The 22,856-nt window shown below is 36.7% G+C and overlaps 1 protein-coding gene across 1 annotated transcript in view; it reads left to right on the top strand.

The window, feature by feature from the left end:
* FREM2 (FRAS1 related extracellular matrix 2) overlaps nucleotides 1–22,856 on the top strand; it is a 122,441-nt gene that overhangs the window by 5,742 nt on the left and 93,843 nt on the right. Inside the window, exon 2 of the mRNA XM_021526624.3 lies at nucleotides 3,029–3,118. Coding sequence (XP_021382299.3) covers nucleotides 3,029–3,118 — 90 coding nt within the window. The remainder of the gene's footprint in view (nucleotides 1–3,028; nucleotides 3,119–22,856) is intronic.

Below are 22,856 nucleotides of genomic sequence, written 5' to 3'. Positions count from 1 at the left end.
GGTAATGTAAACATTTTAAAATTATGTTAGAGGTACTTACACTTTTTAATGGAACTAAAACATTTGGTGTTATAAATAGGGCAAAACCCACACGTGTCATATATTCTGAAATAAACCTTCAACCCAAGTCTTTGAAGTAACTGTAATTAGTATGGGAGCATTAGCTATTCTCTGGAGAATTTTCCATGTTACTTTACAATGACTTAATGGCTAATTAACTAGCAATGAAGTTAGGTTTTTTTGCAGGCTTGTACAGCTGTGGAATGAGCAAACAGCACCAAAAGCATGGACACTCAGAGTTAAATGGCTAGGCTGGACTGTGTAGGTGGAAAGGCTTGAGTTGAACACTTGCAGTTGACTGTGTTTCATTTCACAGAGCCCATACCAGTACATATCCATGTTAAAGTCTTGGCTGTAGCAATGTTCTTGTCAGATATACCAAGTCTTTCTAATAGGCCTGATGAACTTTGCAATGACTGAATTGTCTTAAGTTTTGCAGTACTAGTACAAAAAATATGATGAGAAGAGACCAAACTGTCCAAGCTTTGGGGACCATCACAGTTCCTTAAATGTAAGGCTTCAGTAGTGAACTGCAAGTAATATTGAGAGTGTTGTCAGAATAAGTGAGAAACAAAAGAAAAAGGGAGTAAGCAAATAAACATATTATCACATATTTTAGTGGGTTTTCTCCTACATTGAAGAATTTATAATTATTGAACAGATGTTTCTCGAAAGCAGAGGAACGGTGATATCCCTTTTTTTTTTTTTTTAATTTTTTTTGAGGATGTAGAGCACTTGGGAGAGGTGCCATTCCCTCCTGTGCCATGTGGCCAGGCGTACGTTTTTCTGATGACCAAAATGAAGTTGCTACTTGAATTGGTTGTCCAACCACATACCATGAAGGCTGTCTTAATATCCTGGGTCTGCCCAAGCTGAGTAAGAAGCATGCAACCCTTAGGAAAGGTTGGTTTTAAAGCTAGTGACGATCCCCAGGAAGTGGTGTAACTTCACACACAGTACTAGCACAAGCACTCTTGTTTTGTGTTGGATTGAAGAGTGTTTTTAAAAAATAAACATTTCTTCAATAATATTGGTCTTTGAGATGGTCATGCTTATGCTACACTGAGACAAATAATTGTCTAATGTTCAGGGCAAAAATAAAAAGACCCTCTTTTTTCATATTCATGAAGATCCCAGTGTAAGCACAGATCTTGCAAAGGACTTTGGGAAGCCTCTGCATTGACTATTGGACCTGTTGTTACATGCTTTCTTTTTATGTTTTGATCTTCCCCTCTCTTTAAGCCTCTTATCCTGTCATGTGCCACCTCTTTCAAAATGCTGAATAGTTCCAGTTTCATCAACACGTGTCCATTATGTCTTATGGGGCTTGTAAAACTTCATTAGAGTCTTCCAGTTTATGTTGGGACTTCTCGAGGTCACTTGATCCAATCTTTACTCAAAACTGGGGCAACTTTGTAGTCAAATGAAGCTCTTCAGGACATAATGCAAAAATTTTGAAAGCTTCTTGCTAGTTTGTGAAGTCCATACTCAAACTCCCATTTCTTGGATTTGTTCCGGTGGTTGTATGAACAGGCAGCCTGACCACCTTTTAGTAAGGTAACAAGAATCATTGTGTGCAAGCAATGGGAACAGTCTGGTTTCTCAGATCCTGTAACTGAAATAGGGCAGAGCAATATTAGCTTTCTGCTAGTGGGTATAATTATATTTTTTGAAATAGAAAATTATGCTTGATGTATTTCAAAATTATGTTGGAGAATTCCATTATAAAATTAATTTTATCAGGCACTGTAGTTACATGATTATGAATTGTGCTTAAAACTAGGCAAGTTTTTATATAGCTAGCACAACCTAATCATCTATGGAAAGAAAGCACAGACTTGCTCAAGTGACTCCAAACATGTTGTTAAGGAACAGAAAACAGGTAATTCTTTGCAATTATTTTGACACATTAAGGTCTTTGGATGGCAAGTGCCCTTTTTTTCTTATGAGATGGTCCTGGTCCTGCAAACACCAGTTCAAGTGTTTATATTTATGTGTGCTGGAACCATAGATTTTGATAAAGCTACCCACATGAGCATAGCTGAATACTTGTGGGTTTGCCAGATGAAAGATTTATGTGCTCCTTGGCATGAAGACGTATTTGCTTGCATCCTCTTTATGGCTCCATGAATTTTTGATCTTTAATTTTCAAACATTTATGGAAGAGATTCTTCAGTTGCATATATTTGCTGATAATGCTCTTAACTTGTTTGCACTAAAAGATGTCTGGCTACTTTTGGAACTGAAGATTTTGTGAAGCTCTAACAAAAGTGCTTTGGAGTTTTTTTACTTGTGCATCCACCCTAATATCAGAGGAGAACTTGGGTGCTACTTGAGCTTCACTTTAATATGATTAATTTCTAGCACTTTTACTAACAGAAGTCCTTTAAAGAAAGTGACAAAAATTAGGTTTTATGTGCATACATGGTTCTCATCACTACTCAAGGAAACCAGAAAAAAACAATATTAACAAATACTTGTTTATCTTTTACATACTTTATGGTAACTGCTGGTTCAAAATTCTACATCAGTTTTTGTCCCTTACTGAAGTAATTTCTGTTTACTTTAATTGCAGTTAATCACTGTAACTGCCCTCTGCAGTACTTTGCAGGTTGAAGAATGACAGCATCAATATCAATATCCTCATGGAGCTGCACCTCTGTTTAAGAAAATGAACCACAAAAAATCTGAAGTAGTTCTGACTGTCAAGCCCACATTTTTAAATTCTATTTGACTTTGTAAATACAGCTTAAAACAAAAAGAGGCCTGGGAAGGAGGAAGTAAAGAGAGAGAGAATGAAGGATATCTGTAAAACTTCAACACTATTAATACTGAAATTCCTGAGTTATGCTGTGGGACATTGACCTCTCTCTTGTTGAAGCTAAACTATTTAATACATGTCAAGTTTTTCTAAAAGAGGTTTTCTATCTTCATAATATAAAATAAAGTCTATTTTTCCTCTTTCCAGCTGATATCGATGATATGAAGATATGCTATGTTTTACGAGGGCGTGACAATGCCACCAGTGACATTTTTCATTTTTTGGTTGAAGACAGTGGTGAGTAGTCCTAAAATCTCAGTTTTTCTTGTTATTTAAAGACAAAGAATTTAAGTATGCTTTGGGAGTTGAAGAATGTCGAATTTAATTGAGAGAATTCTGTGCAATCTCCTGGAATGTGATTGATTTTATGGCTTTCCTATATTTTGAACTATTTCTGATTATTATGAAGAGAGGTGTCAATAAAATGGTGATTGCACCTAGTGAAAAAACCTTGACCTACTCTAGCAAGAAAGTGAAAGTCTACTCAGTTACCTTCTATACTCAGATACTACTTTCTGTAGTTTTACCTTTGTATTCCTTATCCAGGCTCTTCATACATAAATTCTCCTAAGTCTATCTTGAGAAACTTTTCATTTATGGTTATTGTTATTTATCTTTTTAAAAGATCCAATTTTAAGATTCATATCAAAACATTACTCATATCAAAACTTGTACCTGTTGTGTAGAGTTCAAATTTTTATTCTAGGTACTTACCATAACAGAATTCTCAGTGGCTTGTCAAAGATCTTTGCCAGGCGATTGGTGTGAATTCTCCTGGCTAATACTATTTTCTGGGATTGTGGGGGATGCAAAAGAAAATTATTTTAAAAAATTGAGAATACTGGCGTGTACTCATTTGAGGAAGAATTATGTTGGGATTTTTTATTTAGTTCAAAAGCACAAAGAACAGTTTAAAGTGTAAGCAAAAGACATCAACAGGCTCTTTTGTCCCCATCCAAAGTCTGACATAATGTGGATATTCCTAAATGTAGATATTCCTCTGTGTGGTAACAGGTGGCTATATTATGTTACTTTAATGCCTTTTTAAATATGTGATACATAACTCTATGAGTAATTGACAATGAATATTATTAGTTGCTTTAATAATAAATTTCTTAGAAAGAATGCTTCAAGTTAGCTGATTGTCAGCTCATGTACACAGCTTGTATTACTGCTTCACAAGAAGCATAGACAATTAAGGGTATTAAGATCAGTGAGCAGGGATTTGTCTTGTCTGTCACAGACTGGACAGTTTTGTCACTGTCTACCATTGCTGGAGTGGGATATTAAAACATGTTTTACTCTTTATTGTGCTGGACAAGCACAGAGGAAACACTACCTTTCGAGACTTTTGGAAATTTTTTTGCAAATCTTTGTGACATTAGAGACCAGGTAGTGACATAAGAGTATGCAACACTCGACTTATTTTCCATAAATGTTTTTTTTCACTGAGATATAGATTAGAGAAGCTTAAAGGTACATCAAATGGAATATGAGATGCTGTCTTTTCATATGTCTTTTTTATAACAGGTGTCAGCACAAGGTGACATTATTCATTATTTTTTTGAGTTATTCTTTTAATAGATGAACAAATATTCAGTCTTGATATTGTTTCAAGATTCTGTGTGTTGGGAGTAATTAAAGCTGATGAAAGTTTGCTCTCAGTGAGCTGTTTAACATAAATTCTTCAAACTGAGTTGCCCCTCAAGAGACTAACATTTGTGGGACTTGTCTCTGTGCCATTTAACACTTCATAGTGGCAAATAAGTAGTCAAAGTAAATTGCACCTAATATATGATGTTTTTTTCCATTGAAAAGCTTACCTGTCACATCTGCTTCTATTTGGCAGAGTTGTAACAGCCTGTCAACTGTAGCAGCATGCTATTTTTCAGAATATAAAAAATCATGATAACAAGGTGCTTGCTGATTTTTCAGAGCCTTTGGAAGTTATGACATTACTGTCATAGACACTACTTAGCTAGATGGTAAGATGTTTTTTGCTGTGCTGAGGCTATTTGTTGACAGAAAAATGAGCTTTGTTGCATTTCAGAGTATTTCTGATTTTGAAGATGGTAAAGACACATTTAAAATTGATGAAGTTGTGATCAAAACATTAATAATTGTCTGTCTGAAATATCTCAAGTTAATTAGCAATGTCTTTAGAATCTCTAATGGATGAAAAATCTAGCTATTTAATCTACTTCTATTTCCACTCTCCTCAGAAAGACTTCAAAGCCAGTGTTTTGCAACTCAGATGTATTTTGGCAGACTTTCAATTAGTTGTACCAAGGCTATTGTTTAGGTTTTTTTTTTTATTTTAAGCCAAATCATATTAAGAGATTCCACACAAGAGCTGAATGAAAGGTGGAGCACAGGTGATCAACATCCATTGTAGAAAGCCACACTTCAGACTTCCGTCTCATGTATCAAGATTTTTGCAGTAGTAACAGGTTTGCGCTACCCTGAAGTGCCTAATGCGATAAATTAAATAAATGGGACTTTGCTTAAACTGAATTGTGTGAGAGTCCCTGAGCTATCTGGTTCAAATCAAGAAGCATTTCAAAACATGATTCAATGAATGAATGTGCATTCATATAATTCAGCTAATGTAATTTCAAATAACTTATAAACCCTAAAATAATTCAAATCTTGCAACCCAAGTATTTTATATATTCTAGGCTTTCATGCCTCAGCAGGGGGAACATACAACAGCATTTCCTGCTTTTCATATGATATGAATTAGTGTAGTGTTACCCAGACCTGTAGTGTTGCCTGTAAAATACTTTTTGCATGTCCTGTGATATTTGTTCATAGTCTCTGAACTGCAAATAGTAGAAGAGCATGGCTTCCTCTAGGTCTGTCTTTTGGTGGCTGACCTGCCACGCTCATTATACCATAACCTATGAAAACAAATGCAGAAGCTCTTAAATGACGATAGTCTGACTGGGGCCCGAGGCTGTTATTTCGTGCAATTGCCTGGAGACCAAGTACAAGGAGTCATCAAACTGCTCTGCTGTGAGCTTTGTTGTGTATTTGGAATTTTGTTTATCTTCTCTCACACAGTAGTATTTATGGTAAGCAAGTTAGGGCAACAGCAGACTGGGTGGGTAGGTGAGGGGGAAAGAGCCAAGTCAGCCCTCTGCCAGCTCTTGGCCCCTTGCCTCCTCCACTTCTCATAGTGGGAGTAAGGTGAGTGCCATGCTGCATACCAGAGCATGACCTGGGTCCTGAGAGCATGAAATATGGTACTGGAACAAGGTTTTTTGCTTAGTGGCCAGTGAGAAAACTGAAGTACAGAGAAATGAATAGTAGCTTGGCGGTTATTGCTAGGTCATAATAACTTTGCCATGATAATTAAAGTGAACAGAAATGGGCTCAATATGAAGAGAAAGGAAATCCATTTAAAAGGAAAGAAAGCCCTTAGGATTATAAGAGCATAGGCCTTCTGTATTCAAACCAAAATTAGAGGTTTCACCAGGAGGAACTGGTTCAAGTTTAAAGCTCTGAAGGAGTCTTATTGTCAGCATCAATTACCTACAAATATATGGCTGTAGAGATTTTCTGGCTGTAAATGGCATTTTAAATAAGAATAATTAAAAAGTAAAATAAACTGGACACAATTTTACCTATTTATCCACACTAATATTTTTTAGAGGTAGAAAGCGGTTTTATGCATCCTATGTAGAGATTTAGCCTCAGGATGATCTGCTATGAAGTGGGTAAGCCCATGCATTTCTGTTGTACTTAGAATAAGAAGATTCTGTAGTATATCAGTTGCTGCTGAGTTATCTATGTGACATTTTGAAAGAAACTACTGCGGTTTGTATTAAGAATCTACTTTCAATTTTGTTTTGAATTCTAATCCTAAAATAATCATGTGGAGACCTTTTGATACTGAAAAAGTGTTATGAGTCCATTTCTGCAAAACTTTGAAAGAAGTGTGGAATTTCCTTTTTCACAAAGGTTGCAAAATAGTCTCAATTGAATCACATTCCTCAAGAGTGGCCTCTACATTCCATTAAGGTGGAGAAAAGCCCTTCTTATCAAGAGAAATTATGTGGCAGTGGTGAATCCTGATGTGTACGTTATAAAATTCTCAATTCAATGATTAATAAAGGAATGACTGCTACCAGAACACAGGGAAAGTAGGATTTTTATTTCTCATGGGGAAGTAAAATGCAAATCTAGACTGATAGTTGAACTTCTGCATGTATTTCTGCTATGCAAGTTTCAGCACTATTGAAAGACTCACTAGACTGAAAAGAAAATCCAGTTGAAAATGTTTCTGCCTTTTACTAAGTGAAAAAACACTCATAGACTAACATATCTGATGATTTTAAGGAGAAGCTGCAGTTTCCACAGCAAGTTCATATTCCTGAAAGCTTGAGAAAATTATGTGTGTATGGCATTGCACAGAGTTGGTGCTTCAGCTGAGAAAAATGGCACTAATCTGTATGGAGTAAGAGTTGACACAGAAATCAGCTCCAGTGTGTTGAGCTCTGGTGCCTGTTTCACAAAACTGCACACTACAATTTTACACTACATCCCTTAGGAGTTATCGGAGGCATTTTTACTCCTTATGTGAACTGGGCACAGAAAATGCAGTTAAAACTGAACTCTGTTGTTTACCTTCTCTTTAGTCTTTGCTCATCTGAAATTCATTATTGTCACTGCAGTAAGTCGTAATAGTTGACTAAAAATATGGATTTAATACCCAGCTATCCATTGTGTAGAAGATATTTTCTCATGAAAGGTGCTGTTTCAAATAATCGAAACTGGTTGAACTGGTTTAAGGCAATTTTTTTGCCAGATTCTGCTGATAATGTAGTGTAAAACAAACATGCCCCAAAACTGGCAGTAAACTCAAACCCCAGCACAACCTCCATCCCTCAGAGGTAGTATCAAGATGAAACACATTCCCCTGCTCAGCAGTGGGTGTCCAGGGTAGCAGCACTTCTGTGGCAGCATGTGGACTGCTGTTAGAGAGCAGCTATTGTATTCTTTTTTTGATTCATGTAAAAAAAAAAAAAAATCTTTATTCTATTCAGGTTTTGCAGATAACTCTGAAATGTTCAAGATCAGGTCATGTAAAGTCAGTGAAGGAATGTTCATTTTTTTTAAATAGTGGTCTGATCCCAGATATTTTTAAAAGAAGACCTTGTTCTTGGCCTGCTTGTTTCTTGACTAGTGCTCTCATCACAGTAGTTTGCAGTGTTTGTTCTCCCTCCTCCCTTGTCTGTCTTCTGAAGCTTGGGAAACTGTCAACCAGGATTGCAGCACCATGGAAGAAATTTCTGTGTTGAGCCTTAATATTTTTTGTTGCAAGATTCTAGTGCTACACTAGTTAAAATGCAAAATATTACTAGTGTGTCACTAATCCTGTTACATTTTCCTGCTTTGAATAACAAAATGAGATAACCCTGATGTGGGCCTTTTGGGTCTGGAGTATTCTAAAAAATCCCCAGATCATGTGAGAGGAAGACTCATTTCCTATTCAGCTTTAATTTGAACCATAATCTGCCTGTCCCTTACCTAATTTTATTCTCTTGTCAGTGCTTGAGTCGTTGAAACTGCTTTTTTAGGACTGCTATGATATCTTGCAACACCTTGCCTCAAGGGTAGAATGGTTTCAAAGGGGAAGTAATGACAGATTCTCATAGCTGGTTTAGGAATGTAAGGATCGCTAGGGAAACAAGAATTGTTTTATTTCAGGCTCCTTGGGCAGCTTTTCTGACTTAAAGCCAAAGCATCGCAAAGCCAAGGCTCACTAAAACTGGTGATTTGCATCATTAGCTAAATCTTACTTAAACTTTGTGTTACAGATCCCTAAATTCCTTAACACAGCACTGCATTTTGTTGTACTAACATTTGGCTAAATCCCTGCTGAAGCAAGAATCTTTCAAAAACAATTCCCTGAAATTAGCCTTTAAGCCAAATTTATGAAAAGATTTCATAAACCTTTCCCAAATATGTTTATTCAAGAAATAAAGAATCATGTTCCACTGCCTAGAGAAAACTCTTTATTAAGTTTGTGAAATGCAATTATTGCATATGTCATCCTTTCTTTTAGTAAACAAATATTTTTTTAGGAACTTCACCATTCTGGTATGCTTTATTAATTTGTGAGGGAATAATATTTCACCCTTTAATTGTTAAACTATAATATTTGTCAGTGCTGTTTTTCAAAGTCAAAATGCTGATGTCTTTTCCTAGGTGAGTTATAATAATAATGTCATGTCAGACCTTTTGGAATTAATATCTGATAGTTCTTAAAGTAGCAAACTGGTAAAATATGATTGGGAATTATTTGCATCATCCTTGCTTGATCTCATTTATGGCATTTGGGGCACACCAGTCTTGCCAAGGCACATCAACTACATTTATCTTTGGCTTAAAAATGAGGTCATCACATGTTGGTGGTTTGTTTGCCATCATTTGCCAAGTACTGTATTGGTTTCTGGTCCATTGCCAGGCTTGTTGCTGCTGTTTTCCACATGTCACACTTCTTACTGTAAGTATTACCAGGGGATTTAAATAGTTAGACACTACAGCTTATATAAATAAACCAAATCAAAATAAACTTTACTGTAAATAAAAAATTACTTCATGGGGACATTATTGTGAATGGGATTGCAAGGTCTCAGTGAAATTAGATACCAGTGAAAATATACAGGAGTAAGAGATGCTTATATGGGGCATATAGGAAGTCTGGTACAATTCTTACTAATCTCAGAGGAAAGATTATCATTGTCTTCTGTACTAGTTATTATATTGGTATCCTTTTCCTGGCATTTTAGACTGAATAATGGAAATTACTGAATTTTCCATTTCTAACTTGAATATCACTTTATTCTCCAAGTATGAGCATAAAAAAGACCTGCTTTGTCTAGTCAAAAAAAAATATGTTTTTTTGAGACAAATTTAGGTGATTTGGCAAGAGAATTTTTGTTTGGTTTTGATTATTTGAGTTCAAATGGTGATTTTATCCAAAAACAAAGCTTCCCCTCTGCTCCCCATCTTGGATTTTTAATATTTTTCTTAAAAAATGCAAAGCAGTTTAATTGAAGGAGTGGGTTTAGATATTGCCTTGGATTAGTAAAGGAGAGTCAGTTGTGGTTTTAGTTGTCTTTTATACAGAACTCAGGGAACTTTGTCCAAACATGGAAGTCTCAGGTGCAGTTCCTTCCCTCATTTGAGAGGCTTTTTAACCCTTACTTCCATTAATGTGCCTTTGCTTACATTCTGGCCTGCTTTGTATTGATTTTCTGTTTGTTGCCCAAGTATCTGAGTTCTTAATTACTCTTTGGAATATTGCCTGCGCTCCTTTTCCCCCTATATTTCTCCTTCGCTGGTGATACCTGCTATGTTCCACAGAATAAAATGGCTTAAACAGGCCAGTTAGGATCAGTACCTCCCAGAATAGCCCTTAAGCTGGTGGTATAGATCAGGGTTTTGAGCAGGCAGATAGTGGTTCCATTCAGTTCTCCTTGAGTCAGGGCCAATGGTCTTTTCTTCCATATAGAATGAGAATCTGGACTGTTGGGCTGGTTGAATAGGAAGGAAATGTCTCAAACACAGTACCTGTTGATAGTATTTTTCTAGTTTCCAACTGAGATCACTTGCTGAGTGAAAATCACACTTTGAAAGAATAGATACAGTTGCAACAAAGTTTACCAGTTTAGCACTTCTAGCTCAATCACACTTGTTTTCCTGAGCTGAATAGTGCCATTGATTTCATTTGACCTGGTCAGATGAGAGACAAGGAAAGTATGAGGTAGCCCTATAAGTACTTAACAGGCTTTTTACTTAAAAATAATCCACAATTTAGCTTTTATATTCTTGTGATAAAGAGTAAGGCCCAAATAGCAGCAAAAGAAGCATGACAATGAGCAGTAAAATTAGGTCAAAATGCAAGAATTAAAGGGATTAAGGAGACACACTAGGCTTTAGAAGAATTGAGAACTCTCAGCGGTAACACTGATTGCCAGTGACATGAGAACCTGCAGAAAGACGCTAATTCCTAAAGTGAACTATAATAAGCTTGTGAAATTATCTTGGTAGTCAGTTGGAAATATTTTTTGATTTGGATATTCTGAAGAGCTCTAGAGAAGGGACACTGGCTGCTGTCAAGAAATCCTGCTAACAGGTTGTTTAATTTCCCAACTTGTTTTAATCAAGAGATTCTAAACAGCCCTCAAGATAAGCTTAGCTTTTATCACCTCACTGGCTAGTTAATTGTGTAGAGTCCTCTAGAGTTCCCATACAGGTCTGTTTGAGTACTAAAAAAATGTATACAGGAAGTTTCTGGACTTCTTTAAAAATTAGGTTGATATTAATTCAAAGAGTGATAAGCATCTCTGAAATAAACAACAGACACATGAAAAAAAGTGTTCCAACAACAAAAGTTAGTGAGTATTAATCTATGGGAAAATGCTAAGAATCAAATTAAATTAAAAATGGAGAAAATATAATGATGACATGTTTTGTCATCAAAGTTTTCCAATTTGTGCATCTTAATTTGCAACATTCTCACTGGTGCAAGTTTCTGTTTTCCTTGCTAGATATTATAAGGGCAATTCTTGCCTCATCAACCTCTGTGTTTTTTCTCGAAAAATGGAGACAAATATTTTGTTTCATAAGCCCAAATTTTGCAGAACTGCCACTCTGGACTCCTGAAGGGCAGACTTTGACCTGTTTAAGAGCCTGGTTGATGGAGTCTCTTGAGAGATATTTCAGAAAGGTAGAGGGGGCCAGGAAAGCCACATGTTCTTCAAGAACAAAATCTTAAAAGTGCAGAATTAGGATGTCCTCATGTGCCAGAAGTAGGAAAGAAGACCAACTTGCCTGAAAAGAGAGCTTTGGCTGGAACTTGGGGAACATAAGAGCTTATCACCTTTGGAAGAAGGGGCAGGCAACTCAGGAGGAGTACCAGGATAACATGATATTATGCAGGCAGAAAATTAGAAGAGTCAAATCCCAAGCAGAGCTTATTCTAGCTACTGAAGTGAAAAGCCATAAAAACATTTTCTATTAATACATTAGTGAGAAAAAAAAGAGTAAGGAAAATCTCTATCCTGAATTGGATGTGGGGAGAAATATAATGACAAAGCATGAAGGGAGCAAGTTCACCCTCAGTAAGTTTGCTGATGACACCAAGTTGGGTGGGAGTACTGATCTTGAGTGCGGGAGGGATCTGGACAGGCTGGGTCGATGGGCCAAGGCCAACTGGAAGAAGTTCAACAAGGCAAAGTACTGGCTCCCATTCTTGTGTCAGAATAATCCCATTCAGTGCTACAGGCTGGGGGAAAATGACTTGGGGTGTGCTGGTTGACAACAGCTGGACATGAGCCAATGTGTGCCCAGGTGGCCAAGAAGACCAATGGCATCCTGGCCTGTATTGGTAACAACATGGCTAGCAGGATCAGAGCAGTGATTGTCCCCTTGTAGTCAGCACTGCTGAGGCCACACCGCGAATCTTGGGTTCAGTTTTGGGCCCCTCCCTACAAGAAGGACACTGAGGTGCTGGAATGTCCACAGAAGGGCAATGGAGCTGGTGGAGCATCTGGAGCACAAGTCCTGTGAGGAACATCTGAGGCAGCTGGGGGTTTTTACACTAGAGAAAAGGAGGCTCAGGGGAGACCCCACTGCTCTCCACCTACTGCCTGAAAAGAAGGTATAGTAAGGTGGGGGTTGGCCTCTTCTCCCAGGTGACAAGTGACAGGACAAGGGGAAATGGACTCAAGTTGCACTATGGGGGCTTAGATTGGGTACTGAAAAAAATTTTCATGGAAAAATCTCATCAGGCATTGGAATAAGCTGCCTAGAAAAGTGGTAGAATCCCCATCCCTGGAGGTATTTAAAAGATAGTTGTGGGGTGGACTCAATGATCTTAAAAGGTCTTTTCCAACCTAGATGGTTATATGATTTTATGAAATTAAAAGCCAGGAATGATACAAGCAGAGTGAAAATCCTATTAGAGTAAATTAATTAATTTGACTTGTGTTGATTATTTTTTGGGTTTGGTATAGATCAGAATATCTTAGACTGGTATAGTGTGGCTTTTTTTCTCTAAGGTTTCCTTCAGTTAATTTTTCTTTAACAGATTTAACTAATTAGTTTTTGTTTTAATTACTAGAAAATATTTCATTTAGCAGTAGGCCATTTTGAAGTTCTTTGAAAAGACAAAAAAATGTTCACCTTCCTGAAGAAGGATTTTGACTTGTTTAAGTTCAAGTCATGAGTAAAACATTAATTCAGTCAGCTTGATACACCACTGCCCTGAATATTTGCCAGGATTCCAATCTCAGTAACTCTTAACTTAAGTACCACTATTGCACTTCTGTCACTGCTGTATAATGCACATTTTCTTCAAGACTGTAGGAATGCTGTTACCACACACTTTGCTGCCTCACTAAAGCTTTGTAGTTAGGGAATAGCAATAATTAGAGAAGGAATTGTAAAGGATACCTTTAAATAAAAATTTGAAGCCTAATTCATAATCCCAATGCCTCCATTGAGGCTCTTTGTGCCTCAAGGTTTTTGGTTTGAGCCTCCCATCACTGAAATCGGTGTCAATTTTTTTTTCACTCACTACTGTGGTGTTCCATAGCACGTTGTGCAAGATAAGGTTCTTAGCTAAAAGGATATTCAGCTGTCCCTACAACTATTTTCCCTAGAAGTTTTTATTTTACTGCCTTCAAAGTATTTGATTTCTTATTCTGATGTCTGCTTTTTAGGCAGAACTTGTGAACTCAAGAGCCTGAGACACTGTAACCAGTTAAAAAAAACCCACTGAGGTTCTCTGTATATTATTTCAAGACTTTCCTGGGCTTTGTGCTGAATTCAGTCAATGCCTATGCCATTAAACTGGCTCATCATGACCTTAGAGGATTTGTAGTACTGTGTGCTCGGATACATCCCTCCTGAGAGAACTGCACTGAGTGTTTTGGATAGAGATATAAGATTCTAGTGGAAAGGAAACTAGTCTATACCTTTTTCCTTTCCTGTCAAATGCAGTGCATCACACTCAGCTTCTTCTTTAGGGATAGATGATGTAGTGTAGTACATTTTAAGATCCAAATGACAGAGTTTCTGTAGTGGGCATTTTGGGTGGGATTTTGTCCTGGATTAATCCTAATCAAGAAATTTAGGTTTTATTCATAACATTGAGGATGAGTAGATTTAGATGTGGCAAGTAACAATTGCTCTGAATTCTAATCCAATTTTGCCCATAGTTTCCTTTCAATGTGTATTTAGAATTGCATAAATCATGTAAGCATTAAACAGAGCAGTGTTCTGCACTGGCAAGGTGTACATTTTTGTTGGTGCAATGGACATTTTCAACCTTCTTGGCTGATTTGGGTATTACACTAAACATAGGAAAGGACATGAGAATGCTGCAGATATCTGAGGCCTGAGCTCAATTTTGTGTGCTGCCTGAGGAATCTTAAGTAGATATTTCCCACAAAACTGCTGTTACCTTTAGGCTGTAGGAAGTGTGAGTTTGTGCTCAGACAGAATCCTGTTCTTCATACCCCAGTGGCAAGTGGGAATGAGGCAAAGCAAAGTATTGCTTTTGGTACTGTTTTGTTTTGTTTTGCTACCACTGAAAAAACACAGGCAAGAAGAGGAAACCAAATTTTTATGACTGCAGTGATTGAAGGGGCCTGAAAATGAAGGATTTAATTTGGATTCATCAGCCAGCCCATGAGCTCAAATACTTTCATATAGCTCTCCTTTCCCCTCCCCTTCCCCCCACTTAAAGATAGGCAGAAGGCAGTAGTAGTACATCCTGCAGGTATTGTGGCAATAGCTTAGCAGAGTCCTGTGGGTCTTTTTGAGCTGCATGGTTACTATATGCTTGGTTCTTATTTTAAAATGTACTACTTCTGACTTGTTGAAGGATCACAACTGGGATAGATCCAAATAAGCAGGATAATTTTTACCAGTGTTGGTCTGCCTTGAATCATATAATTCATAATTCTTTACTTTCAGATTATGAAGTATGGAGGAACGCATCACAATAGAAAAATGTTTTATTCAGTCACTTGCTTATTTAAGGGAAAAGAACTCTTTAAAAGAAGTAGTACTAATGTACTTCTAACATGTACAGTACCTTAGTTTTTGTGTTCCTATTCCCTGTTCAACACACACAGCCCAACAGCCCACATCTCTACATCAAGGTAGTGAGACTGCAGTGATTCCTGTATCATGTCTCCACCAAGCCATATAATGCTGGGATTTAAACTCCTTTACTGAATTGTTAGGTTCATAACACAACTAAATTCAAGATTATATGATTTATTTTGATCAGCTTATGAAAATATATTGGCACTGTATTCCAGTTAATGCCCTGCAAATGTTTACTAAGTCTTTAGGAAGGAGGATGAGACAGGGAAGATAAATATTTTTTATGAGGTTGGTCTTTTTTTCTCTTTATTGAGTTTCCTCACTGTCTCCCCCAAAATAGCTTTTAACTAATTCCCTTTTTCTTCCATTTAAGAGAGCTGTTTCTGAGAAAATGCATTTTGCCACTCTTAGTGTGCTTGAAAATTGAAAGAAGCTTCAAAAGAATCTAGACCTGAGAAATTAAAACCCATTGAATAAAATATTAAAGTTGTAAAAATTTCAACATATTGAGTAATAAACAAATATAGTTTTAGACTCTTAGTCTCTTTGTAGTTACTGCTATTATTTAGAGTAGTTTGATAATCATCAGTCATAGGAACTCTGCTTGAAATCATATGATAAAATTATGTCCTTCCCTTGACTGCTAGTGTAAACACCTATTAAAGCAAATAACTTAAGTATGCAACTTCTGATTTTTCATGGTTCTTTAAACTTCCCTTAAATGCACATGTGAACCAGTCCTTATTCATTGTTTTGAGGTGCCAGATTCATCTAAACCTCTGAGGAGGAGACATTCCTGGTTCAATATCTGGTTACTGAGTTACTTTCTGATGCTGTCTGCTTCTAGGGAAACTTCCTTTAACTTCAGAGATTCCTCTTATGTGCGATGAATCTGTTTGTTGTTGAACAGACTTCCTCTGGCTTCTACAGCTAAAAGAGAATAAATCTAAATCCTCTGTGAACTTGACTTCTATTTTTAGTAAGACTATCTGCAAGGTCTTTGGGATGATCTGCTTTTCCTAGGTGGGACATACTTTTGCAAATGCAGATGGAACCTGATTTGATATGCATGGCTTTGCTTGATTAGTCCCTCATCAACAGGAAATGTGTTTTTTAGGGGAAAAAAATAGCTTCTATACTGTTTTTTCCTGCACTTCTTCAGTTTTGTGCTTTGAATGGAATATAGGACATTGGAGTAAAAATATGTTGTAAAACATCTACATATGCTTTGTTTAAATCTTGTGGTTTTTATACCTTTTGAGTACTTCTGAAACATACTAATTTTTGTATAGGTTTTTTCTTTCAAGTATTAATTTTGACTTGTGAAGGGTTTTCTTGGGTTTTCTGTTTGTTTAGAGGTAGTTTTTTTGTGGTTTTCTTTGTTTGCTTGGGGTTTTTTGGGTTTGTTTTGTTTTTTTGGTTATGTTTGGTGACTCCAAAAAGATTGAGTGGTAAAATTGACTATTAGGTATGCAGAAAACTATAACAACTTAAGATGGGCTTTTTTTTTCTACAGCATTTGACATAGCGATGCGTTACAAAATCATCTTAAACATTTAGCAAACACTGAGTTTCATGAAGTTGACAGTTTGGACAGTTTATAATGTTTTGTTTGAAGGCTTGTGGAACTTGTCAATTTTCACGAAAGCTGGGAAGTATAATTTCCTGAGAAGCCTTGTTTCACGAAAAGTAACAGTAATGGTGATTTTACTAAACAGAGGCTAAGCTGCTTCTGGTCTGCTGGTATTTTTTGGATGCTTGATTTCTATGTTCCACCCATGTAAGTAAGGGGCATCACAAGGATCAGTGGTTGGTTTCCACTTAGAGATAGGAATGTAGTTTTTTAAGAGAGGGTGTCTTAACTGGTAACAGATTTCCAAGACAAGTGGTGAATTCTGATGTCTTCAAGAACAGATCTATTACAGAAAAAAAACCCACCTTTGAAACTACATCAAACACGAAGTTACTGAATGGACTACTAGGTATTATCAATACAGAAGGTCAAGCTAAATCATTATAAAAGCCTCTTTTGGCCTTGAAATCAATAGAGCAGGAATTTTTAGAAACTCTGAACTATTACTGATTTTGCCTGCATCTAGACACAGCACCAAATATCTCCTGTAAACTTAGTGAGAAAAAACTGAAAAGAGAATATATAATTTGCAAAAATTCTTACCAGTTCTGTTCCAAATTGTATATTTATTTAAGAAACAGTCCTTACTCCTCCCTGACCCTCTTCCAAAATCCTTAAGGAAATTAAGAAGTGCTATTGTGAAAGTCATAGAAGGACCTTTAAATCAAATAGCTTAGAAGCCAAGAATTCAAAGAAGATAAAATAAAATCTGAATGGTACAGAACTCAAAATGTGTAGATTGTTATAGCTTATCATATAGTCAGTAGTTATTATTTGTTTAGTATTTCAACATACAATCTTATCCCTCTCCCACCTACACACATTCTTGTAAAGTATATCTTTCTAATCTTAATGTTATCTTAACATTTTTCTCTTGAGGGAAGTTTTTACAAAGAATTCTATAAGTAAGCAGCACTTAGAAAAAAACAACTAAAAAAGAACACAGAAATCTAACAAATTTTACCAAATTGATTTTTAAAACCTTTTGTATTTAATAGTTTAAAACCCCTTACATTTGCCAAATTTTATTTATTTTTTTTATGTTCAAAACTCCATCATGTGCCAGATACTCTTAAAATAATATTTTATATAAATGTAGGTGACAATCTTTTTATAGAATTCCATTGTTTATCCTGTTGTTATTAGCTAGATCAGGGTTATTCTGACATACTCAAGTGAAATAACTCCATCCTTATGTAAATGAATGTGGAACCAGACTAGGCAGATTTCTACCCCTTCTCAACAAAATTATTCCCACAGAGGTTATCCAACATGTGTCCTGCCTGTCTTGCTTGGAGGAGTTCAGCAGATCAGAAAGAGATGTCATGTTCATCACACTGCTGGCTTCTCTGTGGTTGTGCCGTCACAGGATCCCAAATGTGGGGATAAGGGTGACTTTCTGCTCTGATTATGGGATGTCTGTCTTTCCTGCTTCACTCCTGGTTTTTTTCCCTCATATAATGCTGAGGTAGCATGGCTCACAGTTAAGTCTTAACTTTTGGATTCTTGACATGCCTGAACTGGCTTTCCACCTGAGGAAAAGCAGGTATTCCTCCTTCAGTGCTTAGCTTTGCATAAATAGTTCCTTACCCTGACCAGTGCTACACTGAGGGGAGACTGAGGGCATACTATTTCAAGCAGCAGTCAGTTTTAAAATATATAAAAAGATGCTCTTCTTCTGCATCAGAAAGACTTGCATTTTTGGTGAAAAATAGTTGTTTGGAGGAAAAAGACGGTCAAGAGAAATTTTCACACTCCTTCAGAACGCTTTTTAGCTCAATTTTTAGTTCACTAATCACAGTACCTGAAACTACAGCATTTAGGCTCAACCCACCTTTCCAGTGTAGCACTGATAAAAGATTGTCAAGAAGCTGATAAACACAAGCTTAAGGATTAAGGGTAAAATAAAGCGTACAGGGGTGAGCTTTCAGTGCAAAGTGGAGTCCATGAGTAAATGCAGATTTTCTTCCTTTTTCATTATAAGATATCTTTTCTCTGGGCTTATTTTAAAATCCTTCTCTTACTTGCACAGTTTAGTAATCCTTTATTTCTTGCTAGGTTATTTCCTGCTGAGTTAAAAAAAAAAAAATATTATTTTCCCCTCCACAAACACATTACCTTTGAGAATTCCCCTTTGGGCAGTGTTGTTCAGCTTCATTCCAAAATACAAGGTCGTGTGCTAAGTGACATAGAATAGGATACACAGGAGGAACAAAGGCATGATTAATTGCCTGTGCTAGCATATTTGTTTTACTTCAAGCTAGCTGCATAGCTTAGAGTAGCAGAAGCCACAGCATGAATTCTAACATATGTTTGTCCAGGCACAAACGTTCTGTGCATTGAAGTTATACATGCTACATAAATAACAAGCATTGCTAAAACCCACATTTCAATCCCTTAATTGCTAATATTTGGGTGCTAGCTAGATCAAGCTAGCACAGGTACACTCTCCTGTACTGTTATTAGTTTCTTAGTTTTTCCTCAAGATTTAACTAGCTTTGGAGGGAGCTTTTAGGATACTTCCCTGGGAACTTTTAGTTTTTGAAGTTTTAAATGCAAGATCTGAAGAGCCATATGTTCTTGTAGTCTGCTCATTTATTACATTATAACAAAAATATTCTTAATGTACAGACAAATCTTGCTCTTTCAAGTTCAGAAGGAAAATAAAAAGGATGGGAGTCATACGTTTTAACAAAGATGTCCAAATATATGGTCACAAACCTAATGGTAATGTTAGGATCCTTTTATAGTTAAAGGAATTGTTAAGCTGGTTAAATAAGGGTGATTCATCTCAGTCTAAGAAACAAACTAATAGATTAGTTGATTTGCTCTCCTGAGGTGCTCTTTTCTCCATTTATGTCATGGTACATCTAGGCTATTAGTGAAAATTGAAAAAAAAAATGTTGCATCTACATACTTAGTTCTGTAACTCTCACATATTATTTTATTTGCTGAAATTAATATTGTGGAAAAATGTAGTTATGAATCATATTAAAAATATTTATGCACTAATTTCAGTGCATTTGTTTAATGTTTACCTATGTATTGCTCAGAAAATGTAAATTCAAGTTCTGTAGTTTGCCTTTCCTGGAGCTTGGAAGTTTGAAACCTGGTTCATGGTTTTACTTTATTTCTTTATAAGCTTAATTACTGCAAAATATGTAGTAGATGCTGAGAACAGCTTTAATCAGTTAAGGAAATTAATAAAAGTAAGATTGTGTTATCTTTTTCTTCAGTGTAAATTTGGCAAGCCTCTTTCATTTGCAGTGGCCATTCCTTTTATCTGAATAGCTGGGAAAGAATACAGAGATAATTTTTGATGAAATGAAATACCAAGAAGTTGTGATTCAGATTAAAAAAATGCTTAGAAGTGCAAGGAAAAATTTTATCTTATATATATATAATCCTTTAATACATTAAGTGATTAGAGCAAAAAGGGAGTTGAGCACTGGACTACAAAATTGAAAGCAAAATACTGCAAACATTTCTTTGTGAACCTCTATCTACATTTTTCTAAATATCTGTGTGGGTATAGAGCGTCCTGATCGTGTATGTTTATATGCATGCCCATACACAAAATGCAATGAAAATATTAGCTGTGAATTTAAAGAAAGACATATTGAATATCCTGAATATTCTCAGGTTTTAGGAGTATAATAAATATTATGACTAGAAAAGAATCTGTTACTTTCTGTTCTGTTTGTGTCTCTAAGTGGAAGAAAGGGTGGCTTTGAAATGAAGTTGCTAAAATAGATTTTATTCCTAATTTTTCACACTTGGTATATGACTTCATGTAAGCCACAGAGTCATGGAATAACAAAGTGCTGGGCTCATCTCTGGAGATCCTTTAGTCTGATACCCCTGTGCAGAGCAGCATCAATTGCAGCAGATTGTCCAGGAATGTGTCCAGTCAGGTTGGAAGCATCTCCAGGGTGGAGACTTCCACACCCTCTCTGAACAATCTGATGAAAAGCTTGGACACCCTTACAATAAAGAAGTGTTATTATCATGTTTGAATCCATCTTGTAATTCAGTTTGTCCCCAAGTGTTTCTTGTCCTGTCTCTGGACACCTCTGAGAAGAGCCTGACTGTCTCTTATTACACCTACCCATCAGGTACTTATAAGAACTGTTAAATTTCCTACCTGAGCCTTCTCTTCCCCAGCCTGAACAAGAACAAATCTATCAATTTCTCCTCAAAATTTAGGTGTTTCTGTTCCTTAATCATCTTTGTGTCCTTTCTTGCTTCAGTATGTTCTTGTCCCTTGTGTGCTGGACTCCGTACTGGGCCCAACACTGCATGTGTGTCTCTTCATAAGTAGAAAGGAAGGATCACGTCTTTCAACCTGCTGGCATGTCACCCTAATTCAGCCTAGAATGCTGATTATGTTCATAGTATCATGGATCAAACTAGGTAAGTCCAGGGCTCATGTTATGGCAATGAGAAAAAAGTCTATTCCCTTCATTCTTGTGGAGAAGTAAAGCTCTAGTATTCAAGTGTACAAACTACCACAAATGTAAGCGGCTTGCAAATTTTATATGCAAGGACCATTTCCAAATTAGTGTGAATCACTGATAGCTGAGACAGGGCTAGAGACCATTTTCCATGTTCCACATGGAAATGAAGCATGGTTGGGAACCACTAACTGGAAGTAGAACTGAAAGTCTGTGTCATAGTAGGATTCTGAGGAAATCGCATAAAAGGCTGTGTAAGCTGCTCACAAGAACTGTTACCATTTATTACCTTGGCTCATGGCAAAACAGCTGCAAGCTGTCGTTTTCTCTCTTCCTACTCTGTATGAATATTATAAGCTGGAACAGAAAGATTCATATCCATAATGGCTGGTAAAATTAGAAGAATCAGAGTTGTGAGGCAAACTCAAAATTTTTAAATTTTTATTTGTATTTAAGTATCTAAAATTAGGGGACTTTAAAAGAATAATGTAAGAAAGAGGTATGAAAGGATATTCTTAAAGTGCCTGAAATATGATAAAAGTGTACCCCATTATAGCTGGAACTAATTCCATCCCTAATATTTAATTTAGGTTAATGAATGAGGTGCTGTTTGGGTGAGAGGAGTAGGAGGGTGAGAGGGAATCCAAGACTGGTGGCACCTGGTTCTTAACAATAAACATGATGCTTCCAGAGTTTTACTGAGGAAATGTAGGTGATTCTACAGGACATTTTAGGTCTTATGCAGGCCAAGTAGCCATCTGGAATTTGTTAGTTCTCTCCATCATCTGTTTACAGAGTTTACAGTGGTTGGGTTCCTCCCTTAAAATGTGGTTCAATGATACAGTCAGATTTGACTTGATGATTAACTGCTGCCAAGCAAGCAAGATCCCCCTCCCTCATCCTTTCCTATCTCGTCCCACACCAGTTTATAGCGTGCCAGGTTGATTCAGCTAACTGTTCTGGCAGAAAGCCAGTGGGGTTTTAGGCTAAGTGAGTGGTAGGGTGCTGAACTGGTTTACCAGGCAGGCAGGGATGAGCAGCAGGGAGAGCATGCATTTAAGAATGCAGGGACTGGATGAGGTGGGAGAGAAATGGAATCTCCCCAGTTGAGGGCTTGAGGTGCTGTATTGGTTCAGCTTAGTTGTCCAGCTGTGCTGCTTCCCACTCAGTTCAGATGGGACTTTTCTGGCTGCTTGAGGCAAGAGGAAGCTGTGCTGCCCCACCCACTCCTCATTTCAACTGGCTGTACCCATTCTCTCTGTGCAAGCACAAGTGAGAGTGCAGCCACACGCAAAAGCATGGATTCCCACTGTCTACAGCATCACCTAATTAATCACTCTTAAATCATCTTAGAACTGTGTTCTTGGGCTCCTCAGGCTGAGAAGATTTGGTCAGTGAATGAACAAACAGTAAAATAATAATAACAACACATATTTTGCTGACTAGTGGCCTAGCAGAGAAAAGGCAGTTTATAAAGCAAGTCCTTTTAATTTGTACAATGGCATTCCAGTGTGACATCTCCATTAGCACTTAAGCAAATATTTCTTGGAGGTTTGAATATGCTGAAAGAGACTGTACATTTTGTGGTAATCATCTAAACATTAAAAAGAAGAAAATAGTAAAAAAATAAGGTGAAATATTATATATATATCTGTGCTATTTAGGAGAAAAATATCTAAATCTATACATGAGAAAAGAGCCATAGGTATAGCATTACACACATTATAAGAGAAAGTTTTATGTTTTCTAATTGACAATA

Source organism: Lonchura striata, chromosome 1 (genome assembly GCF_050655825.1).
Source record: "Lonchura striata isolate lonStrDom1 chromosome 1, ASM5065582v1, whole genome shotgun sequence".
Taxonomy (NCBI): domain Eukaryota; kingdom Metazoa; phylum Chordata; class Aves; order Passeriformes; family Estrildidae; genus Lonchura; species Lonchura striata.
This window is presented reverse-complemented; position numbering and strand designations above follow the sequence as displayed.